At 38.2% G+C, this 23,581-nt stretch overlaps 1 protein-coding gene across 5 annotated transcripts in view; it reads left to right on the top strand.

Annotated features, from left to right (window-relative positions):
• Positions 1–23,581, top strand: part of LOC126291754 (uncharacterized protein CG43867) — a 518,693-nt gene that overhangs the window by 457,924 nt on the left and 37,188 nt on the right. For all 5 annotated transcript variants that reach the window (XM_049985431.1, XM_049985433.1, XM_049985432.1 and 2 more), the window contains 3 exons: positions 13,384–13,697; positions 21,433–21,610; positions 21,739–21,894. In XM_049985431.1, coding sequence (XP_049841388.1) covers positions 13,384–13,697; positions 21,433–21,610; positions 21,739–21,894 — 648 coding nt within the window. The remainder of the gene's footprint in view (positions 1–13,383; positions 13,698–21,432; positions 21,611–21,738; positions 21,895–23,581) is intronic.

Below are 23,581 nucleotides of genomic sequence, written 5' to 3' on the forward strand. Positions count from 1 at the left end.
TTTGTACAATTTGAAAGATAGACAAACTGAAGCATTAAACTTAATGTGGTGAACATCTATACATGGATATATAATAACAAAAACAATCAATTATTGACAAAATAGTTTAACTGGATAGATAAAAAATCTACTTACCAAGCAGTGGCAGAACACACATAAAAGATGACTGTAATTGACAGGCTTATGGCAGAAGGGTTGAAGGGGAAGGAAGACGGATGAAGGAAAAGGACTGGATGGGTCTAGGAAAAGGCGTAGACTTCGGGAAAGTCAGCCAGAAATGCGAGTCAGGGAAGAGTTACTGACCCGTGGTTCTGGCTGACTTTCCTGAACTCTATCCCTTTTTGTAGACCTCTCCAGTCCTTTTCCTTCACCCCTCTTCTTTCCCTTTCAACCCTTCTGCCTGAAGAAGGAGCCACTGGTTCTGAAATCACGCCAGTTATGACCGTCTTTTATGTGTGTTCTGCCTCTAATTGGTGACTATATTTTGTATCTATCCAATTAAATTATTTATACATGAATATAGCTGAATGAGATTTTCACTCTGCAGCGGAGTGTGTGCTGATATGAAACTTCCTTGCAGATTAAAACTGTTTGCCAGGCCGAGACTCGAACTCGGGACCTTTGCCTTTTGCGGACAAGTGCTCTACCAAGAGAGGAGACGAGATAAAGCAGAAGTAAAGCTGTGAGTACCGGGCATGAGTCGTGCTTTGGTAGCTCAGATGGTAGAGCACTTGCCCGCGAAAGGCAAAGATCCCAAGTTTGAGTCTTGGTCAGGCAGTCAGGCACACAGTTTTAATCTGCCAGGAAGTTTCATGAATGTAGTTGTTCATGTTGCTGTATTTTGTGATGAATCAACAAAATGATATATGCATGAATGCTTCTGCTTTATGTTCATTTCTTATCACAAATGCATACTTATTCCACTTGTATCTATCACATTCCAACTTATTCATTGGTAATTTCAAGCAGATGCATGTTTTGGATGTTTGTGGGCTGTTATCTTCTTTTTGTTTAATTTTTGGAAGTGAAAAAATTCTGGCGTACTTTTTTTCCCTCTTATGTGTAATTGTTTGTTCATTTCTATCTTTGGCTGTCATTTGCAATGTTAAATTTAACAATAGTGATTTATGTTTTCATGTCAGTGCTGAAAAAGCATATTTATGTACTTAATTATATAATTCTGGTGGTTTTTCACATAGATTTTTGTGACTGTTTGTGGCCTGATTTGTCATAAGATTTGTAATTGAAGATACATAAAAATTTGTATACATATATAATTTTATTGACTGATATTATATCAATTAATTGTATTTAAGGCAACGTATTTCCTTGATAATTGCTGCATACTGCACAGGGGATAATAACTTTTATTAGAACCTTCATAAATAAAGAGAAAAGAATTATAATAGTTCTACAGGTCTTAAATGTTTTAAGCTTTCATATAAAACTACTATATAATGTGGCATTTTTTATAGAGACATTTCTTAATATACAATGTATTTGGCTGGTTAAGACATGGTCTCAAACCACATAAAAACATATGGTACTTGTGTGCACATATAATGGACATTCCATCATTGATCATTACACAGAAACAATAGCCAACTCCCCCCCACCCCACCTCTCTCTCTCTCTCTCTCTCTCTCTCTCTCTCTCTCTCTCTCTCACACACACACACACACACACACATGCTTGGAAAAGCATGTTTTATTTTTATCACTAAAAGCAAAGTATCATTACTTGGAGAACTTTAATTTACTGTAAAAGATACCGGGGTTTTGGTGAACCTTTTGTAAGTGGAAAATTAGATATGAAATACAGTGCAAGCACAATAATTCATAAGCAGACAAGTGAAAGATAATCTGTGCCGACTGAACAAATGTGCTTGGACATAAGCACTAAATCATTATGCCCAGGGAAGCATCTTCCATAGTTGGACAAAAAGGGAACGGAAGAAAGCACATTCTTCTTCTTCTTCATTCTTCAAGTGTTGAGCATTTCCCTGTTAAATACTCTTGTTCAGTGCCCCTTTTGCCTATGGTTGGTTTTTATTTGGTCTCTTCACCTTCATTTGTCTACTTATTGACCTTCTCCCTATTGGTCAATAATTTATTGTTATCTTAGGCATTCTGTTTTCATTCATTTTTTGTGATATGATCTCTCCCTTTACTGAAAGTGCATCCATATTTTAAAAAAAAGGCATTTGACCGAGTAAATAATAAATTTGCACAACAAATAAGCTTGATTCCTACTGTCTTTTAGCCAGTGCCCATTGGACCATCACTCAAGGTTATCCACCACTTGCCTCCCACACCTTTATTTCGTTTTGAATACTGATCCATTTGCATATTTCTATGTCTCTCACAGTAACTCCCAATACAACTCGGGTTTCGAATGGTTTTTGCATTCAAAGTACATCTCTCACTGCTGCGAGAAAAAACTGGCAAAACACTCTGTCTATAACCTTACCATTTCTGGCACATATTGAGCTCAGTTTTGGAGACCCTATTTGGTCTATCAAAATTGCTCTAGACCAATCTAATTCTTCTCTTTGTTTATTTTACGGTCCATCCAGTCGTTGTCTTCACATTGTTCTAAATACAAAAGCTCAACAATTTTATTTTTCCTCTGCCCACCTAGTCGAAACCTCTATCAAATTATCATTATATCTCATCACATCTCTTAGGAGACTTTTATGAATAGTTTTATTTAATAAAAAGCATTCTATTATGTTCCTGTCATTGTTTAGCCTAGAGTCTCATGCTTCTTTAATAATGGCTTTAAATGTTTCATCTCCATTTAGTGTTCAAAAGCTTTAGAAAAGTGTACCTCATTCTGTTCAAATCCACTCCCATTTGTTTCCTTTGAAACTTGTTCTTTTTGAGTAAATGTATCGTGCAAGACACAGGACCAGTGGCTCCACCTCTCGGTAGTTCCTGTGTAGTGCTGCTGCCCTTGGAGAGCTATTTAGTTTCCTTACTCATGAGACCTGTTGAGACTGCATCTCGTACATCCAACCTGCCTATACCTGTTGACCTGATCTCCACTGACAGGGGTATTTACTGAGTATTTTGGTCTAAGGGACCCAATGCCTCCCATGTACTGAAATTGCATTTGCTTTGATTTTGTACCCCTCTTTATCTTTGTATCTATATTCTACTAAAAATCTGGCACAACAGTACAAACGTTGACAGTACAGAATGAGAAGCTCATTTGGAAACAAACTTGTGCCGTTCACTCACACCACTTGCTGTTAACAACAGTAATGCCTACTTAAGCTTCACCAAATTTGTATTAGGTATTGCTCAGTTCTGTCTCAAGTACAATTATACAATAACAGTGATAGAATGCATGCATAATAATGTGACTAGAAGCTGTGTAGTCAGCAAGGCATGCGTGGGGAGAGTGGTAATTGTGGGTGATGAGGGCAGCCATTGCATGGAAAATGCTGAGTGCTGGAGGGAAAGTGTCATTCTAAATTAAAGCCTACACTCAGATTTTTGTAAATATCAAGTGGGGCCTCTCCACATCCACATTTGCATGATGAACATTCAAAAAGATCTATCAATTGTGCCTTGGTTAGTACCGTCAAATGGGGTGATTTTGGACACCGTGGCGAAATCGGACAGCATGGCATATTTGGTCTTTGCCACTGCATAGAAACAAAGAGTTACTTATTTTAACATCATTGCACCAGTTATTTTAAGTGCAAGATTGCATTTATCACTTTCCACAACTTTTATTTTGCGTCAGTTGTTTCCCTAGGTGAATAATTGATGAACAATCTCAGTGTTAAAATCCATGCATTATCATAAAGTGGAAACTTTCTATTGTTGTGTCAAGCAGGAAGTTATTGTAACTGTAACTGTTGACGCACTCAGTAGCTAACAGCATTGAGACAATTTATGTATAAGTTTGCCAAGTTTCTCGTGCAAGGTTATAAAATGATGGTTTTTGCAAAACTGTGTACTGTGTGGGGTGATTTTGGACAATGCCAAGAACATATAAGAGCAGGAGAAGTGCTACAGTATGGTGTAATTATGACCCGTAACTTTTAGATAAAGCTGTTTGTGATATTCAGAGTGGTAAATTATCTTACAGAAAGGCATGTGGTTTGTATGTTATACCTAAATCAACCCTACAAAATAAAGTGCAGGAAGCACATCCGAAACAAATGGGAGGACAGCCAGTGCTAAATAAAGAAGAAGAAGAAATGTTGAAGCAAGGTATCTTGAGGGCTGCACATTGGGGATTTCCCTTCACTAAATTGGATATTAGATATTGAGTTAAAGGCTACCTTGATAAATCTGGCCGAAAAGAGAAGAAATTTCATAATAATTTGCCAGGAGGAGAATGGGTGCATTTATTCCTCAAACGACAGTCAGAAGATATTTCCGTTCGCTTAAGCGAAAATATTAAACGAGCTCATGCAGAGGTGAACAAAGAGACTGTTAAGATGTTCGTCTCCAATATCAAGGCAAAGCTGGAACATCTCCCACCTAGCAACATGATCAACTGTGATGAAACCCTCATTGTGTATCACTTATTAGTAACAAAAGGCTACCTTAAATTGTGTAAAAACGTCACCAAAATCAAATAAAAGGCATGTAGAATTTTTAAAAAAGGCAGTAACTGTCTGAATTCACTCTCTGTATACTGTAACTTTGGACAGAGATTTAAAAACACACGTGTCTGAGATCACCCCAATCCATGGGGTAACTTTGGACACTTTATTTATCTGCCTCAGATAAATATACCTACACATACACTTTCTGGTTCTGGGATATTTTATTTATTACACATGTACCCTATGACTTCCATAACAATCAATTTAATATAACAATATATACGAAAGTTGCAATCAAAATAATGACAAAACCATCCAAAATCACCCCTTTGACAGTATCTAGAAATAATTCCATTGAAAATGCAATAGAAGCAGTGATTTATTTTCATCTGGCTTGTTAGCTATTTGTAACTTTCAGAGAACTGTCGTGACTGTCTAATTTTGAGTAAAACCTACATTTCTCTTGTTGCTGTGTTAAAATTTGTTTCTTTCTCCAAAACGCAGCAAAGTTTGCACAATGTCACTTCACAAACATGTTGTGCAGACACAATTGTGAAAGAAATTTGAAACCACAGTTTATTAAGTTTATTAACTGAGGCATAGAGTGAAAGTAAGGTCAATAACTTATGATAAATCCCACAGCATTTCTCATTTCACCAGCCATTGATTGTCTGTAAAAAATTACATTCTTTCATTGAAAAAGTCTGTAGTTAGTGGGATAAGAGGGTACAAAATGAAGTTTTGCATAATAAATAATAAATTTCGTGTGTCTAGGGCCTCCCGTTGGGTAGACCGTTTGTCAGGTGCAAGTCTTTCATTTTGATGCCACTTCGGTGACTTGCGTGTCGATGAGGATGAAATGGTGATGATTAGGGCAACACAACACCCAGACCCTGAGCGGAGAAAATCTCCGACCCAGCTGGGAATCGAACCCAGGCTCTTTAGGATTAACATTCTGTCACACTGACCACTCAGCTACTGGGGGCGGACAAGTTTTGCATAATAACCATAAGACAAAACAGTCTCCTCTTTGCGTGCTATCATTTGCCAAAATTTCATTTTGTTTCTCAAACTGTTTATGAAATATGAGGAGTATTGTGGATATTTCATTCTGGCTTCATTGTAGGCACCCAGGATAGGAAATGAGCATGCTACATCAGATCAATTTTCTCTAGACTGGTGACAGATAGAGAACTTCACACCCAACTCTGAGTAAAAATTCAATATCAAACATTGAAAAATTCAGGTTGGAATGTAACAGTGTTATGAAAAGTATAGCTGCTACTGACCATATAGCGGAGATGAGTCACTGATGGGCACAACAAAGACACTGTCAGAAAGTGGGCTTATGGCCAACAAGGCCTATATCAAAAATAGACAACCTACACACACATACTCATGCAAACACAACTGACACACACATGACCACAGTTTGTGAGAGGCTGTGGTCATGTGTGTGTGAATTGCATTTGCTCGAGTGTGTGCGTATATGCTGTCTATTTTCGATGAAGGCTTTGTTGGCCGTATGATCACTTTCTGACAGTTGCTTTGTTGTACCTATCAGAATCTCCACTATACAGTGAGTAGCATCTATCCTTTTCATAATATTGTAAAAATTTAAAATGTCAGCTGAATTTCATAAGCATTGGCGCATTATACAATATCCACCAAATGCAAAATCATACCAATCCCTATTTTTGATTGCAAACTTTTTTAAATTTCGCATAGTGTCTTACTTAAATGCAAATATTGCAATAACTGTTACCATTAATGAAGTGATGGGCTTGCCATCAAGAAGCTGACATAAATGCAGCTATAAGTAATGCAGAAATGAAATGTTTTTACCAATTAGTTTATAGAAAATCATTTGAGAAATATTGCAGGGCATGTGCCTCAATTCAGTCACTACATCATGTTATGGATTGGCCAAAAGCAGGCAAACACTGTCAGTTTTCCATTCTGAGCAAACGAATGAACTTGCTCATTGCTTCCAAAGAAAACTGGTCACTGTGCATCAGCCACCATATCTTGCATGGACTCCATATATCAGTATAGACAGGTTTACAAATGAAGAGCTGGCCAATATGCATCTCACAAACGGGTTCGGCAAGCATAGCACCTCATAGCACTATGTTGTCTCTCTGAGAGTTGTCACATTACTCTGTGTCTTATGTTCCATGTTGTGAAGGTATTAACAGAAACAAAGCTAACTAGGACTTCAGACTGACTGAATAATTAGATTGTTTCTTCGTAATGAACCACTGGAGACCACAGGGCCTTCATACCAAAATACTCAACAAATATTCCTGAACAGCTTCTAAAATTTTCTCAGTGGCATTTGGGTTCATCCTGTGTACGATCAGCACATTTTCCAGCAAAGCTTTTTTAACGATGTTTATAAATGTGTACTGTCTCAAAATTAATTGACCTCAATTAAAAAGTAAAGTTCACGTTTTAACAAATACTACTCTCACCATTGGCTTCTTTTTATTATGGCCAGTAATCTCAGTAAGAGTCCTTTCAGAGTAGATGCTAACACCCAGGGCCAGGAAGAATTTGTTTTATCTTGCAGCCAAATTTGGTGTTATTTTTTGCAGTTTTGGTGCTATTTTTCTCTAAAATACAGTGCTATTTTAGCTAAATTCAGAATTTTTTCCAATTATGATATTTTTTATCAATTTTTGTGTAAATTTTTGCCTTTTTGGTGCTTTTTTTTCAACTTTGGCTATTTTGTTTCTCAATTTTGGTGTCATATTAGTCAAATACAGAACTGTTTTTTGCCACATTCTGTGAATTTTTCCTTGTCAGATTTGGTATTATTTTTTGCCAGATTCAGTTTATTTTATTTAATTTATTTATTTATTTATTTTTTGCTAATTGCAGTAGTATTTCTTTCACAGTTTTTGTGTGAATGCAGGTCACAGGAATATATTTGCTTTTATATATGCCATACTACATGTTAATGTCACTGACAGGGTAGACACACTTTAACATTTGAACATGCAACTGAAAATGGCTACAAAGCTGAAATCATGATTGTGTAAAATAAATAAACAATTAAAAGTCATATGGAGCAATTTTTGTCCAATTTTTTTTTTTAAAGAAAGGTCAAATTGTTTGTGAAGGGAAGAAAGCTGTTCTCACTGTTGTGTTGATCCAGGGTGCACATGACTTTCCTACCTCCCAGGTGTTTCTCACTTATTTGCCAGACAGAGGTCTCCTACATTCCAAATTCCATCCTGTATTCTTGTCAGTCTGCTGCTCCACTGTAAGAATTCCATTGTTCACATTCCGTTATCTCTCTACATCAATCACTTCCTTCTTGACACTGTTGTTCATCCACAGTTCACCCATACCTACCAAAATCATTGAATAGTAACGTCACTCCCATTCAAATGTTGAGTGATTCACCAATTACTCCAATCCTGCTTCTTTGAGCTCAATTACACGTACTCTCTGAAACGCTAATGTCTACATACGTCGTTCACCCGCCTGTCTTTGGGCCACATATATTGTTCACGTGCCTGTCTTCGAGGCATAGTTACTCTCCATCTGAGTACACATAATGAAAGTCACAAAGATGTCCCGTGTTGACATATCTTCTGTTTATTATCCTTGCCCACTGTGTCATGAAATTGTGCTGCATCATCACACACTCATCCATTGACCATCGAAGTTAAACATTTTGAATTTTCTGTTGGTATCTGTACGAACACTAATTTGCGACCAATCTGCAAAACTCCTTCATGGGAATACACAAACACCATTTTAGAAATCCACTTGCATTATTTTATTTTAAAACTATGGCTGAAAAATGGCACTGCTAAACTATTGCATTTAAGCTGAAAGTGACTGCCTATGCAAAAGAACATGCAAACAGGGCTACCTGCCCTGAAAAAATGATAAGAACCTGGTGGAATCAGGAAGATGTTTTAAAGGAAGCACCTTGCAGTAAACATAATCTGAGAATTAAAACTATTAAATGGCCAAAAATTGAAGCTGAACTCAGTACCTGGATTTTAGAAAATGGACAAGCAAGAATTTCAGTTTTTGCAAAATTGATCATTCATCAAGCAAAAGCAATATCCACTGACAAAGGAATTGCCAACTTAAATAGTTCGACATCGTGGTGTTCAAGATTTACAGAGAGGTATTGGCTTTGTATGTGGACCGAGACCAAAATCACAGAAGGTGTCAGCCAAGTATGAAGAACAAATTGTTGAATTTCATTGATTTGCCATTAACAGGAGGTGAAGAGAAAAGTTTGAAATTTACAAATTGTAAACATGGTTGAGACTCTGCTAACCTTTGACATGCCTTCTAACAGAACTGTGGACTCCAAGGGTACAAAACGTGTCACTGTTAAAACTTCAGGCCATTAAAAGAATCATTACACAGTCATTTTATCTTGCTGTGCTGATGGAACAAAATTGATTTTTAAAAGAAAGGTGCTTCCTAAGGAACAGTCACAAAAAGCAATAACTGTCCATGTGCACAACAAAGGCTGGATGAATTGATGGTGGAGGAATGAAAGCATGGATAGATAAAATTTGGTCTAGGGGACCTGGAGGTCTACTGAAAAAGATTGCCCTCTTAGTATTGGATCAGTTTCATTCTTACAAAATAGAAGACGTTAGAAATGAACCAAAGGAATTGAAGACCAGTTAGCTATAATGCTAAAAAGGCTTACTAGTTTACTTCAACCATTAGATGTAAGTATCAATAGACCTTTTAAGGGACTTAATGAAGAAGGAGTGGAACAGATGGATGCAGTCTACAGATTTTGAAACTACATTATCAGGAAGGAGGTAGAGACCTAGTATTTCTCAAGTTTGTGAGTTGGACAAAGTATCAAAAGTGAAACAATGATTAAATAATTTATATTTCCTACATATTTGATGTACATGCTTGTATGTGCTATAATTGTCTTGCAGTAGATGTATTAAGTCAGAAATTTTTTCTGTAAAAAACTCTTAAAAAGAGGGGAGGGGGTCACATTCTTTGCTGGTGCATCTTATACGCTGGCAAATTGAGTTCGAGTCTCAGCCCGGCACACAGTTTTAACGTGCCAGGAAGTTCCATAACTGATATTTACTGAATGTTGCAATTTGCATTTTGACTTCTTATTTCCTAAAGGCTGTAGGTTGTGCATAATCTTAAAATGACAGTTCATTTCCCACATAACTAGGTATGATAGGGCATCAAAAATAGCACCAAAATTGAAAAAAAATAACAATGAAACTGGAAAAAATCAAAACTGGAAAAAAATAGCACCAAAACTGTGAAATGCAGGTCACAGTAATATATTTGCTGTTAAATATGCCATACAATATGTTAATAGTTTCTCGCTGTGCACAATGTCAGCAATATGAAGTATCTTGGATATGTACTCATACCCTGTAATACAACTACGGTTTATAAGACCAGAAATGTTTTTTCGATAATGACATGTCACAAACAGGTCAGATATATTTTAAAGTTTCAGTTTTCACCTGAGAATGGCCACAAAGCTGAAATAATGTTTGTGTAAAATAAATGAACAACTAACAGTGAAATGGTGGAAATATCGTTCAAAAAATTCCATATGGCTGTGGCCTCCCATGAGGGAAAGATCATTAATTTGACCATTGTAGCAGTAATCTAGATCTTACTTCTGAGTGTTCATTAAATTAAGGACAGAAGGGGAGAGTGTTGGAGAATACTCAAAAATTAAATATACTGAGTGATTCACCATTGTGCTCTGTGTCCCATCTTGCAGTAAAAAGAAAGCAGTGTAAAATGCTAACATTCATCTCGTAGTGTAACTAAGTATCTTAGTTTATCTCAAGACCTCTTATTCTTTTCCTCAACTACAAAAGTTGTGGCTAGTGACACAAAGGCATCCAGGTTGTAGTATGATGTGTGGTTTTGAAGTATGATGACCTCAAGTAAGAGAGAGACGTTGATTAGTGCTGCTCTGCGGGTTTACGGAATGCCTCTCCACATGCTGAACTGAACAGTTCAGGTAATGGGAGGGTGGGGCAAGTAGCTGTTTGGGATGTGTTTGTTGGTTCTTGAAACATCATCTGCCTTAATACTCATACCCCCAGCATGTCAGAATCAGGCGAGAGTTTGGTTATTCTGTGCAGAAACAAACTTCAGTTGGGCATACTGTTAGATCTTTTTGATTTATGTTGGTGACAGTAATGATTTCACTAAACATTTTATACAACCAGTCTATTCTGTATATAGTTTGGAAAGTCTATTTACATTATGCAGTCTGTCCGTTTGATGTGGTACAAACCCACAGCAGGCACTGAAGCTCTTGCCACATACAGTCTGCAGTCTGTGCTAGCTAATTTGTGTCTCATTTCAGTTTCAATTTGGCACTATCATTTATTTCCACAGTGCATACTGGCAAGCATTGAAGCAACAGACAGAATGCTATCTTACCTTCCACTTTGTTTAAATGAGCCTATATTCTCCTGCTGTGACTCACCTGATTTCTTTCTTTGGCAACATGAAATATGTAATTCACTTCGAGCATTGAAAATTGCTCTTCTTAAGAAATAGGTTTGAGCTTTCGACATTTTAATTTCTGCCAAAACTGCTTTTCCTTTATGCAACTTCACAATGGTTGTGTGGCACCTAGGATTATTCCTCAGTTACTCAGATTTGATTGTCCATCAGTATGCTCATAAGTTTCTGCTTGTAAGCTACATGAGGCACAGTCTTGATAAGAAATTTGAAGAGTGGGTTCTAGTTAACATCAGGATATTGCAGCCAAAAACATTGCCATAGATATAGTTCAAACCTCTATTCACAATTGGAGTATTACAGTCACAGCCAGTAGAATGGAGAGGTGAGTTATGGATTTATCTGACTATTGTGTCAAGAATTCACAGGCAGAAGCCATGAGAAAGTCAGCAGACACTTCCTTGTAAGTTTCATTTATTTTTAATACTTTATTTTTGCAATTGTTAGTACAGTGGGTAACTGGTGAACAACAAATCCCATGTTCTCAGGTTCACTCCCTGATCAGTCCTACAATTGTATCTGAAAGTCACCACTTCTTTCGCCTCTGGAAATGATTGGTATCTGTCAAAAATGCCAGGGGTGCTTCGTGGTGCAGATTGCACATTACACTGTAGGAGGCCTGCTGTACATGACTGGATAACTCAGTTCAAAGTCACAGGAAGGCAACAGCACACTATTACCAGTAATGCAATGCAGTCTTCAAACCAATCCTTGAGATGAGGAGGGCATTATTCATTTCTACTTCCAGCTGTTCAAGAAGTTACTTTAGTAGTCGCACTCCCCTATAGTAAGATGTTATTTCTTGTCTTCTATTCATTCTTAAAAGAACTGTATATGTGTAGGTACAGCAAGCTCATGATTATCTGCATTAATGCAGGTCTAAGATTCTCTAGGTAACCAGACAACATGGATAATCCAAAATACATTTATCTCTAGTGCAAACTGCTATTTAATGAGTTTACAAAACATGATACATGTCATATTTGAGAGCCCACTATATTACACATGATTCTTTGTCAAAAACAACTCAAACATGCTGTGTTTCATATCACTAGCTTTCAGTTCACTTTTTTTCCAGACACTTGAGCTCATTTTCTGAAGAGTCAGAACTGTGGTGTAGTCCCAATGAATTTGTCTTGCATGTTCTAATAACTGATAAATGCATTTCAATGTCAATTTGTTCATGACAATAGGTTCCTTGATTACCTCATATACTCTCTGCTATCTACATTTTGTTTATTATATTCACACCATTAAGCTGCACAAACCTCAGTTCATAAGTGCTGCTGTGTAATGACTCACAGATGTTATTATTATCTGTGTCTTCACATCTAGAAATTTACATTCTAAATGAAAATATACAAGGTGATTCCAAAAGGGCTTTACAGTTGTAGAATAATATGGAAATTTATTGTGATTACTTATAGACTTGGTAGATGTGTCATTTTGTAGCAAACAATCTCAAGTTTCTCATAAAAGTGCCATGTGTCATTTGTGACTACCATTTCTGATGCAGCAAATGTCCCAGTGGTAATCAGTTTTTTCCCACACTTGTTGCAGAAAATTGGGCATAACTTGTACAACAGCAGCATAAATTCTATTAATTGGATTGGCTGCATAGTTTGGTAGGAGAGAAACACACACACTTTCTTTAATGAAACTGCAGAGAAAGAAATCCAGTGGTTTCAAGTCTGGGGTGTGAGCTGGCTATGCAATTGGGTCTTAACAGCCAATCCACTGTCCTGGGAAGCAGTTATTGAGGAAACCTCAAACTTCCATGAGGCAATGAGATAGGCGTGGTTAGAGGCTTTTAAAAATTCTTTATGAAAAATTTGCACCAAACAGTTATTGCAAAGTCCATTTCGTGAAAACAAAGCACACGACGAGCGTGCTCCGCACCAGTGAAAGTATCCATTTTAACAGTGCTGTATACCAGTCCACCTGGTCATGGAATTGGCTAGTAATACTCTATGTGCATCAAATGTGATGTTGTTTGGTGCAGAATGACACACCTACCAATTTGTAAGCTATCTCAAGAAATTTCTATATCATTCAAAAGTTGTAAAGTAATTTTTGACTCACTCTGAACATTATAATAATGGTAGGATACTTCAGGCTTTGTGTTTTGGTTTTACAAAAATTGCTGTACCAAGCACAGATAATCTTCAAGCCACATAATCTGCACCCAGACAACTGGGAGCTTCCTGTAAACATTTTTAGATAATAATTTGCTCGATGTTTGAACATGTACAGTGTCCACCCGGGCATGCCTTAACTCTATTGTTGCATCTCTCCCACAGTTGCTGCTGTGTGCGACGCAGTCGCTGTTTGCCTGCGACACCTCCTCCTCGTCTGGGGGGAGCGGTGCCGGGGGCAGCGGCAGTGGGGCGGGAGCGGGCGGCGCAGGTGGCGGGCGCGGCGGCGGCTCCCCCACGTCGCTGCAGGCCACACCACCCCCCGCACCTGTCCTGCTCGACTGCAAGACGAACCCGCCCACGTTTGTGTTTGTGCAGGGCTGGCAGCTGCTCGCACTCGCCGTCTCGCTCTTCGTGCCACGCAACAACCGCCTGTTATGGTTCCTCAAGTGCCACCTGCACCGCAGTTCTGACACAAAGTCAGTAGTGCTCATCAAAAGTCTTTTAATCATGATTGTATTGTCAACTGTTTTTTTGGTAGTATTCTGCTAACTATTATACATATACGACGTTATATCACACTTTACAACAAAATATATATTTTAAAAAATCAGTGTTTGAAAATATAATAGAATCGGATAGATATAAGAATCCATTCACCAATTGTCAGCTGGATAAAACACATGTAAAAGACATGGAAAAAGAAACATGTCAAAATTAACATAAAATAATACCTCATATTTTATAATTACTGAATTTTATAATTATATTAAACCATATTATTATAAAATAAGTAATAAAAATAATTAGTAAACTAATAAGTTCCAAATCTTTTATACAGTAAACTCTCAATTACCTGCAGTAATTGGGGGACTTGAAAACTAGAGCTAATCAAATTATGCAGACAATTTGCAATCAAAGTACACATTAACGGAATAGTGTTGTGGAAAAGCAAAGCCTAATTACAACATCATAATAGAAATCATTAACTAATCTTTATAATAAATTCTACTGTAATCATCATTGTGTATACAAAATTCGGTACTTACAATGAATACTGATATAAAATAGAGTGCTGCTGTTGCAGCGTTTGAGCAGCACATTGTTTACTACTCTCATGTTGGAATGTGAGAGTGTTGCTCACCCGCAAAAAGGGTATAATCGAGATTATTTGTGTAGTCACATTATATGTTTGCATTAGAAAATAAGGTTCAGTAATTCAAATGAATAAGGTTCAGAAATTTTCACCTCATAACTGTTTTGGAATAAATCAAACCTTTAATACATGGGGAAGAAACAAAATAAGTGCACTTTTCTGTAATAAGTAATGTTAATATTTTGTTACAAAACCCTTTGGTACTATTACAACAGCATGTCGCTGGAACATAAATTCAGTTACACATAATATTTTGCCGTGAAGAATCTTATTCCATTCAGAGTGAAGAATTCATAGAAATTGGCTTTATTTTAGTATTTCTTCATCCAACAGATATATCCACTGGCTCCCACACTGGCTCTATTGGATTTAAATGTGAACTGTGACTTGTCTATGCCACAATTTTAATCTTTTTTTCCTTTGGTATTCTTGGATACAGAGTATATGATACTCTGGAACATTGTCATTTTGAAATGTCCAGTGTTGTGGTATAACTTTTCCATCAAAGGTAGCATATATTTCCTTTAAATGTTGCTACAGTCAGGGCCTTTATGATATCCTCTATGCGCACTGAAAAACCCACACCTTTGATGGAGAAATGTCCCCATACAATAATGTTTCATCCTCCATGCTTCATGCTCAGAATCTTGCAGTTTGGACCACGTCTTTTACTTGCAGGATGACAAATGCGCTGAATCCCATCAGAATACATCAAATTACAATTAAGAAGATTATGAAAAGTAAGTTGCCACTCACGATAGGGCAGAAATGATGAGTTACAGATAGGCAAAACAAAAAGACTGTCACAAATAAAGCTTTCGGCCCATAAGGTCTTCATCAAAAACATGACACACACACACACACACACACACACACACACACACACACACACACAAATGCAACTTGCAGACACATGACTGCAGTCTCAGGCAACTCTATTCACACTTTAAATTACATTTGCTTTCACTGTTCAGTTACATCTCTGACCAATCATTTGGTGTCCACTTGTAGAATTCTTTAGCAAAGGGTCTTTTCTTCTTCCTGTTTGCTGAGCTGGGGAATGATTTCTTTCATGGACAGTGGTCTGTTAAGCTCTGATTGCAAAGTTGACATTGTACTGTAGAAACATGAACATTTAATCCTCAATATTCATTCAGGTCTTCAGTAATTTGTCATACAGTCTTATGAGGATCTGCTACACGTTGCTTTCTACTAATTCTATCTACTTTGGTGGTAGTTTTTCACAGTCATCCTTGTCACAGTTTGTCTCTAATATGCCCACAGATCTTATAGATTTCATTCCGGTCACACACCAGTTTGTGTAGATACTCTGAAAGTATGGCCAGTCTCAGTCTATGTTACTGCCTCCTTGAGATGTGAAGTATTCTTTGTTTTGGTGGTGGGATAATTTGTACCAAAGACTTTGGCTTTGACTGTTCATGGCTGAAGAAAGGAAACTGTAAAATGTTATGTCAAAGTACTGTTGATCTGCAGTTGTTATGTTTTTGTCTTGTATTGCACGTACTTGCCTACCCGTGTCACGTATGTTGTGCCATGGAACAACCTCCTAATCTCCCTTAGAATGCTCTCTACTTTATCATAAATAAACACTTTGTCCAAACACTTTTGAGTGCCACTGTAATTCAGTTTTAAATTCTACTCAAATCGCAACCTCAGCTGCCATTTAGAAAAGGGTTTAATTTTCGCTCTTGCTTGTGTTTGTCTTTCGTCATCAGATGACCTGTAGTACAATGCAACAGGTACACAATAAGATATCTAGCTATACATAATGTTTAAGAATATTTCTTCACATTTTAACCTGTTAGCATACAGTACTTGTATTGACATTGTGACACAGCAATACACTTATGTTTTAGCGGTTTTCCTAGTTTTTACAGTAACATACTACTGAGTGTCCCACTTCAAAGAGGCCCAACAAACAAACATTTGTTGAAATTGTGTTTAAAGGTTTTGCATAAAAATCAGGAAATGAACTTACAATTAAATGAACATGATATATCTTGTTCATGGGGAAATGAAGGTGGATCACAAAAGGTGCTGAAAGTGCCAGGCCTTGACTTGTCAGTACAGTTGAACACAACACTGCAGATTCTCGATTGTTGCTACCAAAACCTCTGGTGTCATTGCCTGGATTTCAAAGATGATGTTCTCTTGTAAATGTTCCATATTCTGTGGTTTGTTCCTGTAGAGCTGGCATTTTGGGCCACACCAGAGGAAAAATAAATTGCTGAAACCAATAGCAGAATGTAATGCATTCGCCATTGTTCATTGGCATTCAGCTCCTGAACAGCTGTAGACCTGTATGGATGCAAGTCAGCTTTCCTTGTAGCTCTGTGACATGTGCTCTGTGACATTCCACATTCCTGAGAGAAATATTGAACAGACTGTGCAATAGAAGCCAACAATCTTTGTTTCATGTCAGTCACTTTTTCTTCTGATAGTGGCAGCCATCCTGCTTTGTCAAGGTCCAACACCATTCCACTGCTCTCCATCTTGCTCGCTAACTTTTGTATGCAGCTTTTAGATGGTATATGCTGGTCGCCAAACTATTCAACAAACATTTGCTGACAATGTCTTAATGGAACCAGTGATCCCATATTGTTTCACAAGGAACATGCCATCTTCAACAGAATAACAATACATTGTCACTAAACTCTGTACACTGAGCTCCAGCCACAGTGATGCATGGAAACAAACTGTTGTGTTGAATGATGTTGCAGAGTGCAATGTTGCCATGTCAAACATCACAAATTACACAGTGCAATTTGAGCAGAATTGCTATACATGTTTGTGGAGCCTCTTTTGAGTGGGAGACACTGTAGAAGCTATATTAGTGTGTCAATTTATTGTATTTCTCTATTATAGTGTGAAATATATTCATGCATAATTAGTCTGAGTGTGATAAAGCTTAAAACACTTATTCACATGTAGGCAAATCTTGCACTCTTTGTACCTTAATCAGGATTTTCCACACTGTCCTCTGTCATAACCGACCTTACATCCTCTAGCTGGTGCTGCCTTTTGTCAGTTACCAGTATTTTTATGGAAAAATGTCGGTACCTTCCCTATAGTTGTAATGGATTTGTTCTTTGGCTTGGCCATCTGCAAATCTCGTGACTAGAAAAACTGATGTTTATCAAAATTTGTTCTGCCAGGTTAAGACGAAAATCTGTGGACCTCATTCTTCTTTTACTGGAGTTCATCATATAGTGTACTATGCTTGCATTGAGAATTGTCATGTCTGACATACAAAAATATATTTTTTATATCCGTTCACATATCTTCTCGTAGGAGGGTATGATGCTAAGTGTTGGTTGCCCATTCCTGTGTTATAATCACTGATGCATTTAAGTTTCAGCTTAGTCTTCTCATTTTTGCTGTTCTTTAAAGTCAGGCTGATCATGAATGGTTGACAGGATGTGCACTAGTTTTTTGTCAGTGTGTTTCAAAGCAAGAACTTTATTTGCTGATGCAAAAGTCAGTTCACTATTTTTCATCACTGAGTTCTTGAACTGTGGTGGTATGTTTTTCCTGTTTGGTTTTACAGCTCAAACTGAGTAAGTCGTCTTCTCCAATAGCTTTAGAAACAAAGTGGGAGAACTATACCAATCATCCATGTATATTGTTCTCCATTCATCCAGTAGAGTCTCACACAAATTCAAAATACTTTTCTCACTTGCTGGGGTGCTGAATACTTTTTTGCCTCAAGACCTGTATAAATTTTAAAACTGTAACAGTATCCACTGTCAGATGAGCAGACTTTATATATTTCCAAACCAAATTTTGCCCTCTTTGAAGGGCCGTATTGTACATACGACCCTGAATTTCAACATTCTCATTGATGCAAAAAAATTTTACAGGCTTGTACGCCCTCTGAAATATGTCAAGAAGAATAGTAATAACTGTTCTGACCTTCATCAGCTGCAGAACCAGTAGCGAAATGAAGATGGCTTTGAATCTTCTTAAAGGTGTGGTTTTACTGAAAATAGGAATCTGTACTATTTTTCTCTCTGACCAATTATCTTGTACAGAAGTGCAAAGTGGGCGTTCATCTCATCTACTATCACAGGAAACCAGTGTGCTTTGTCAACCATTCTTCTCTGTTCCACATGTACAGTGTTTCTTTGACATTGACTCCCAGAAATGATCCTCGCCTTCAGTGCTGCTCTTTGTACTGTGAGGATTATTGCAAACATTATCCCAGATCCACTCATCAGTAATTGTCAATGTATCTGTTGCCAGCTCTACTACAGTGTCATGACTGTTGACTGAAAAATCTTCTTTGTCAACTCAACCACTGTTGTCACTTGCTTCTGATTCTGTGCTTTCACTGTTTTCAGAATCTATTTCATCATCATTATCACTTAAATCACTTTCTTCAAGAGATTGACATATTCTTTCAGCTCGGATTTCATATGGAGCAGCCATGTTGTGCTACTGAATCTACAAAAATGTGTCAACTTTGCATTGTAATATTTAGCTGCAGTTGAGCATTTCTGCTCAATTTAAAGGTGGAGGCAGCTGCTAATCTCTATTAACATGCTGCCTGGACTAAAAATCGGTAATGCAGTACATGCCTAACCACCACACAACAAGGTGATTTCACAGTGATGACTGTACCCGTCATTGTAGGTAGATCCAAGTGTGCGCGATGACCGGTATACCCATCAGCGTATGCGAGTGGGTTAATATTCACCAGCAGCTGGAACCTCATGGAGTGTTTAGGCACAAATCAAAACACTTTTAGTATCACACAGCTCACTGAGGGGTAATCATCAAATATTAATTATCATTTCCAAAAAATAAAGTTACTGAATTAATTATGACGTTTTTCTTTGCAGTTACAAACCTGCGGTCCTAGCGAGCACAGAAGCATATGCCCTAATACAGTATGGTGCATCCCGTGTCCAATTTGTCAGTGGCGTGTGCCATTTAGTACTGTGGCACTGGCCTCTTTGTGCACCAGGACTGAAACTTGTACCCTCAAACAAACAATTTTTCTCTCCAAAGTGATAATCAAAATGTTACGACTATCCCCGGTAGATGTTGCCTCACGATATACCACAATCGAGTATGAAAATCATTGTAATGTAAAATAATGAAAAGCGGAAATGATCCTCCTACTCGTTGCTACATTTACAGAACTAGTACTTCCAGTACACTGAAAACTCTTCTGATCCCTCCGTTCTGTGTCTCGAATAAATTCTATGAGACAACTGTAATAAATGGTAATTTTTCTATGTGCTTGTATGAATGGGTCGGGGGTGGCTGGAAATGGTGAAAAGTGTCCTTTGGTGCCTGGTGGCAATCAAGTGTATGAGAGGCTGGTGTAAATTCTACATTCTCACCCTGTAGGAAGATCCTCTGTCAGGACCGTAGCCCTCCTCCACAGATTTGCTCCACCATATGCCATGTGCCTCGCATTTGTCGGTGTGGTGGCTGACATCCTGCTGAGGCGGCAACTGTCTGTAGCTATTTCAGAGTCACTCCACATCTCTGTCACCTCTTTTTGACTTCAAAACCTGCTACTTCACACAAGGAAAGAGGAAGAAACCACCAAGTATAGCGTTGGGTGAGGCTGGAAGATGGGACCAAATTCAGTATCCTAAAGTAGAACCTTATCTTGCTGACTTCTGGAAATAAACCACTGGCACGTTGTTGTACTGTAAATGAGGTCCTCGAGACAGCTGCCTCTCTTCTTCTTCTAGCAATTCTGGTCAGGCAGGTCTCCTTCAGTTTTTAGAGATAGCTGGAAACACATTTAGTGTCAAAAGGACATCAGTACCATCATTCTTAAGGAGCAGGTCAACATACAAAGTAGTATCCAAAAGTTCTCAAAGTATCTTAATTAAAATTATTACTTTTTCTGCACCATCACTTTCAAAGTAGGCCATTGAGGAGTGAGTACACAAATCCTATCATTTCCGCTCATTTTAAAATGCACCTTGTAAGTCTTTCTTTGTTAAAGTACTCTGTGAATCCTCTTAAATCTGCTCCACTGTATCAAATGGTTGCCCATTCAACTTGATTTTCATTTTGTGGAAGAGGAAGAAATCACACAAAGACATGTCTTGTTTTCAGTTGAAAATTCCTGAGCTATTTGGGCCACATGCTGTAAAAAAAGAAAAAATCCTTAAGGATTTAATATTACTCTTGCCTTTTAAAACTTTTCTTGGGCTGTTCCAGTGTGACTGTTCCTGCTTAGTTTCATGACTAACCATAAACCGAACTTTTCGCTGGTGACAACATTTTAGGTCACATTGTAGCAGTTGCTTAACTTGCTTGCAGACTTCCACTCTGTGCTGCTTCTGGTCACTTTTGAGCAGCTGTGACATGACACAAACTTCATCACAATCTTTCCTCTGTTCAATTCTTCTAAATGAATACATTCACATGTACAATAACGTATTCTCAAAGTGTTGTAGCAGTCTCAGATGATGTGTATATGATCTTGAAGAATCATATCCCTCAAATTATGAACATTTTCTGCTATGATGCCAGTTGACACCTGACAGAAACAGTCATCATCATCAGTGGCCATTTGTGAAGTGCTTGTGGAGGCCATTAGTGTCTGTCTGACATAAACTGTTGTCTCCAAAAGCTCACTTCAACATTGGTTGCATGTATGCAGTCATTTTTGTCAGTTTAAAACAAAACTATGTACAGAAAAGCTGCTCTTTAAGGTCAGCCATCACAAAAGCACAAACTCAGGGTTACATGACAATGGGAATATCCCCAGCAACAACTAACCAAACCTCAGTACTCACAGCCACTTGCTACAGCAATTCAAGAGAGATGTACAGGGAGACACTGAGCTGTATTTCAGTGTACTTGTAGCCCTCATGTGCAAATTTTAAGTTTTGGAACTTCTGGATTGCACTTTGTACATAAGAACTGTGTGACATAATTCCTTTATTCATATTGTTTTGTTTCTAAATGTGAGACAATATGCCTATTGCACAGTGCTTTCCACTACTAAGTAAGTCAGAGACATTACTATGGACACACGAGCTAATGAGAACGATGTATGCTCGCAGGACGGAATGCGGCAAGTATGCTGCCTACTGCCAACGTGCCCTCGAGAGGACGCTGCAGAATGGGGGCCGTGAAGCGAAGCCATCTCGCATGGAAGTGCTGTCCATCCTGCTCAAGAACCCCTACCACCACTCACTACCCCACGCCATCCCTGTGCACATGCTCAACGGCACATACCAGGTGAGTGACCTACTGACCTATACCAGTGAAATAGTTCAGTGAATGTCACAGACAGAAAAAAATGTAACATTTGACAGTAAGTAAAGTGAGTACATAGGCCAAATCTATGTAATATTCTTTACCTACAGGTCGTAAGTTTTGACGGCTCAACTACGATTGAAGAATTTGTCGGCACTTTAAACCAGGAGATTGGATGTCGAGATGTTGCGCATTCTGGATTCACACTCTTCAGCGATGACCCCATTGAAAAAGACCTGGAGCACTATGTGGACTTGCAAGCCAAGGTAAAAGCAGCTTGTTTTTTTTTTTCTTTACTTTTCTTCTTTACTTACACCAGTACCTCACCTCCTATGCTCAGAGCTTCACAGGAGGCCTCTGCATACCTTACAGGATGAGTGCTGTTGGAAGAAAGAATATTTCGGAGAAATGGCTTAGCTACAATGTAGGGAATTTTCACTGCAGAGTGGAATGGCTAAGTCGTATATTAAAAAATAATCAGTTTTTGAAAATACAAGTAACTGGATTATTCTGGTAGCCACTGAGATAACTGGGTGCAATCAAATGTCAACTGTGGTGTACATTAGAACACATGATGCCTGTCATCTGGGCACTGAGGTCATAAATGAAATTAATTGAAACCCTCAGCTGCCAACAGGTGTTGTTGATATACCTTGATGGGGACAGCTAAAAATATATGCTCCGACTGGGACTCGAACCCGGGATCTTCTGTTTACATGGCAGATGCTCTAACCATCTGAGCCACCGAGGACACAGATTAATAGTGCACCTACAGGGACTTATCCTTTGCACATCTCCCATGAGACCCACATTCCCAACTGTCCACAATCTACATACGTAATGTTCATAATAGGTTTTTGCCCATCCACTCATTACTCACGCCAACTAAGGTGACGATTACCGTAAGAGTTCGGGCAACCTGTGCGCATTCACACAGCCTTTAACTATATATAAAGATAGTCATCTGTAAGTGTCATTGTGAAGCATTAGGTACACAAAGCTGTGACTAAAAAATGAAATGGGGTAGCTTTGTTGTGTAAAGCTAAGTGTTTATTAAGAAGGAGAAAGGCAACAGACTTATGGGGACTGTTGTTGTTCTCCTCAATCTGAAGACTGGTTGGATACAGCTCTCCACGCTATAGTCAAAACGGTATAAGAAGATCCTCAACAGCTCACAGCACTGCTGCCAGCTTTCATCTGCGAAGCATTGATGGCTGCAGCCACAAACAATAGCCATTGATAGGTCTGTGACAACACTGAGGTTTTGCCATGGAGACATTTACAAAATTATATTATGTTATTGGCAGATATAAGCCTGCAAAACTGTAACTCTCAGAGATCAACTTACGCCAAGTTGACTGTATGAGGGAGGGCCAAAAAATAAACACAATGCTTGTTATCTTGCATTTTTGTTTAACTCTACATTCATAGTACTTTAGTTCCATTCAAAGTATTGTCCACATGTGTTAATGCCCTTATCTCGATTCATTTTTTTGATCCTGAGGCAGAGTACTGTTCGAAGCCATTAGCATATTTTCTTTGACACCATCCACATCACAGAATTGCTTTCCTTTAAGGATCTGCTTCAGCTGTAGTCAGGGAGCCAGATCAGGTGAGTAGGGTGGATGAGACACAAGCAGCATGTGTCTCTCTCTGTTTTTCCCCCCATGAACTGTTGGACCATCAGAGCTGTGGGGGCTGGAGCATTGTTGTGTTGGAGCAACCAGTTCCCATTTCTCTGGAGTTCTAGCTGTTTTTGTTGCGCAGTCTCTCGGAATACTCATAACACATCCAGATAAAAATGTTGGTTCACTGTTTGTTGTGGAGGAACGAACACCTTGTGGATAAAGCCATGGACATTAAAATTTAAAAAAAAATAAAAAGTCAAAAAATTAATATGTTTTCATATTGGATCATGCTTGACGTGGGTTGTGGTGACATTTGAGTTTCCAC

This window comes from Schistocerca gregaria, chromosome 9, assembly GCF_023897955.1.
Source record: "Schistocerca gregaria isolate iqSchGreg1 chromosome 9, iqSchGreg1.2, whole genome shotgun sequence".
Lineage (NCBI taxonomy): Eukaryota > Metazoa > Arthropoda > Insecta > Orthoptera > Acrididae > Schistocerca > Schistocerca gregaria.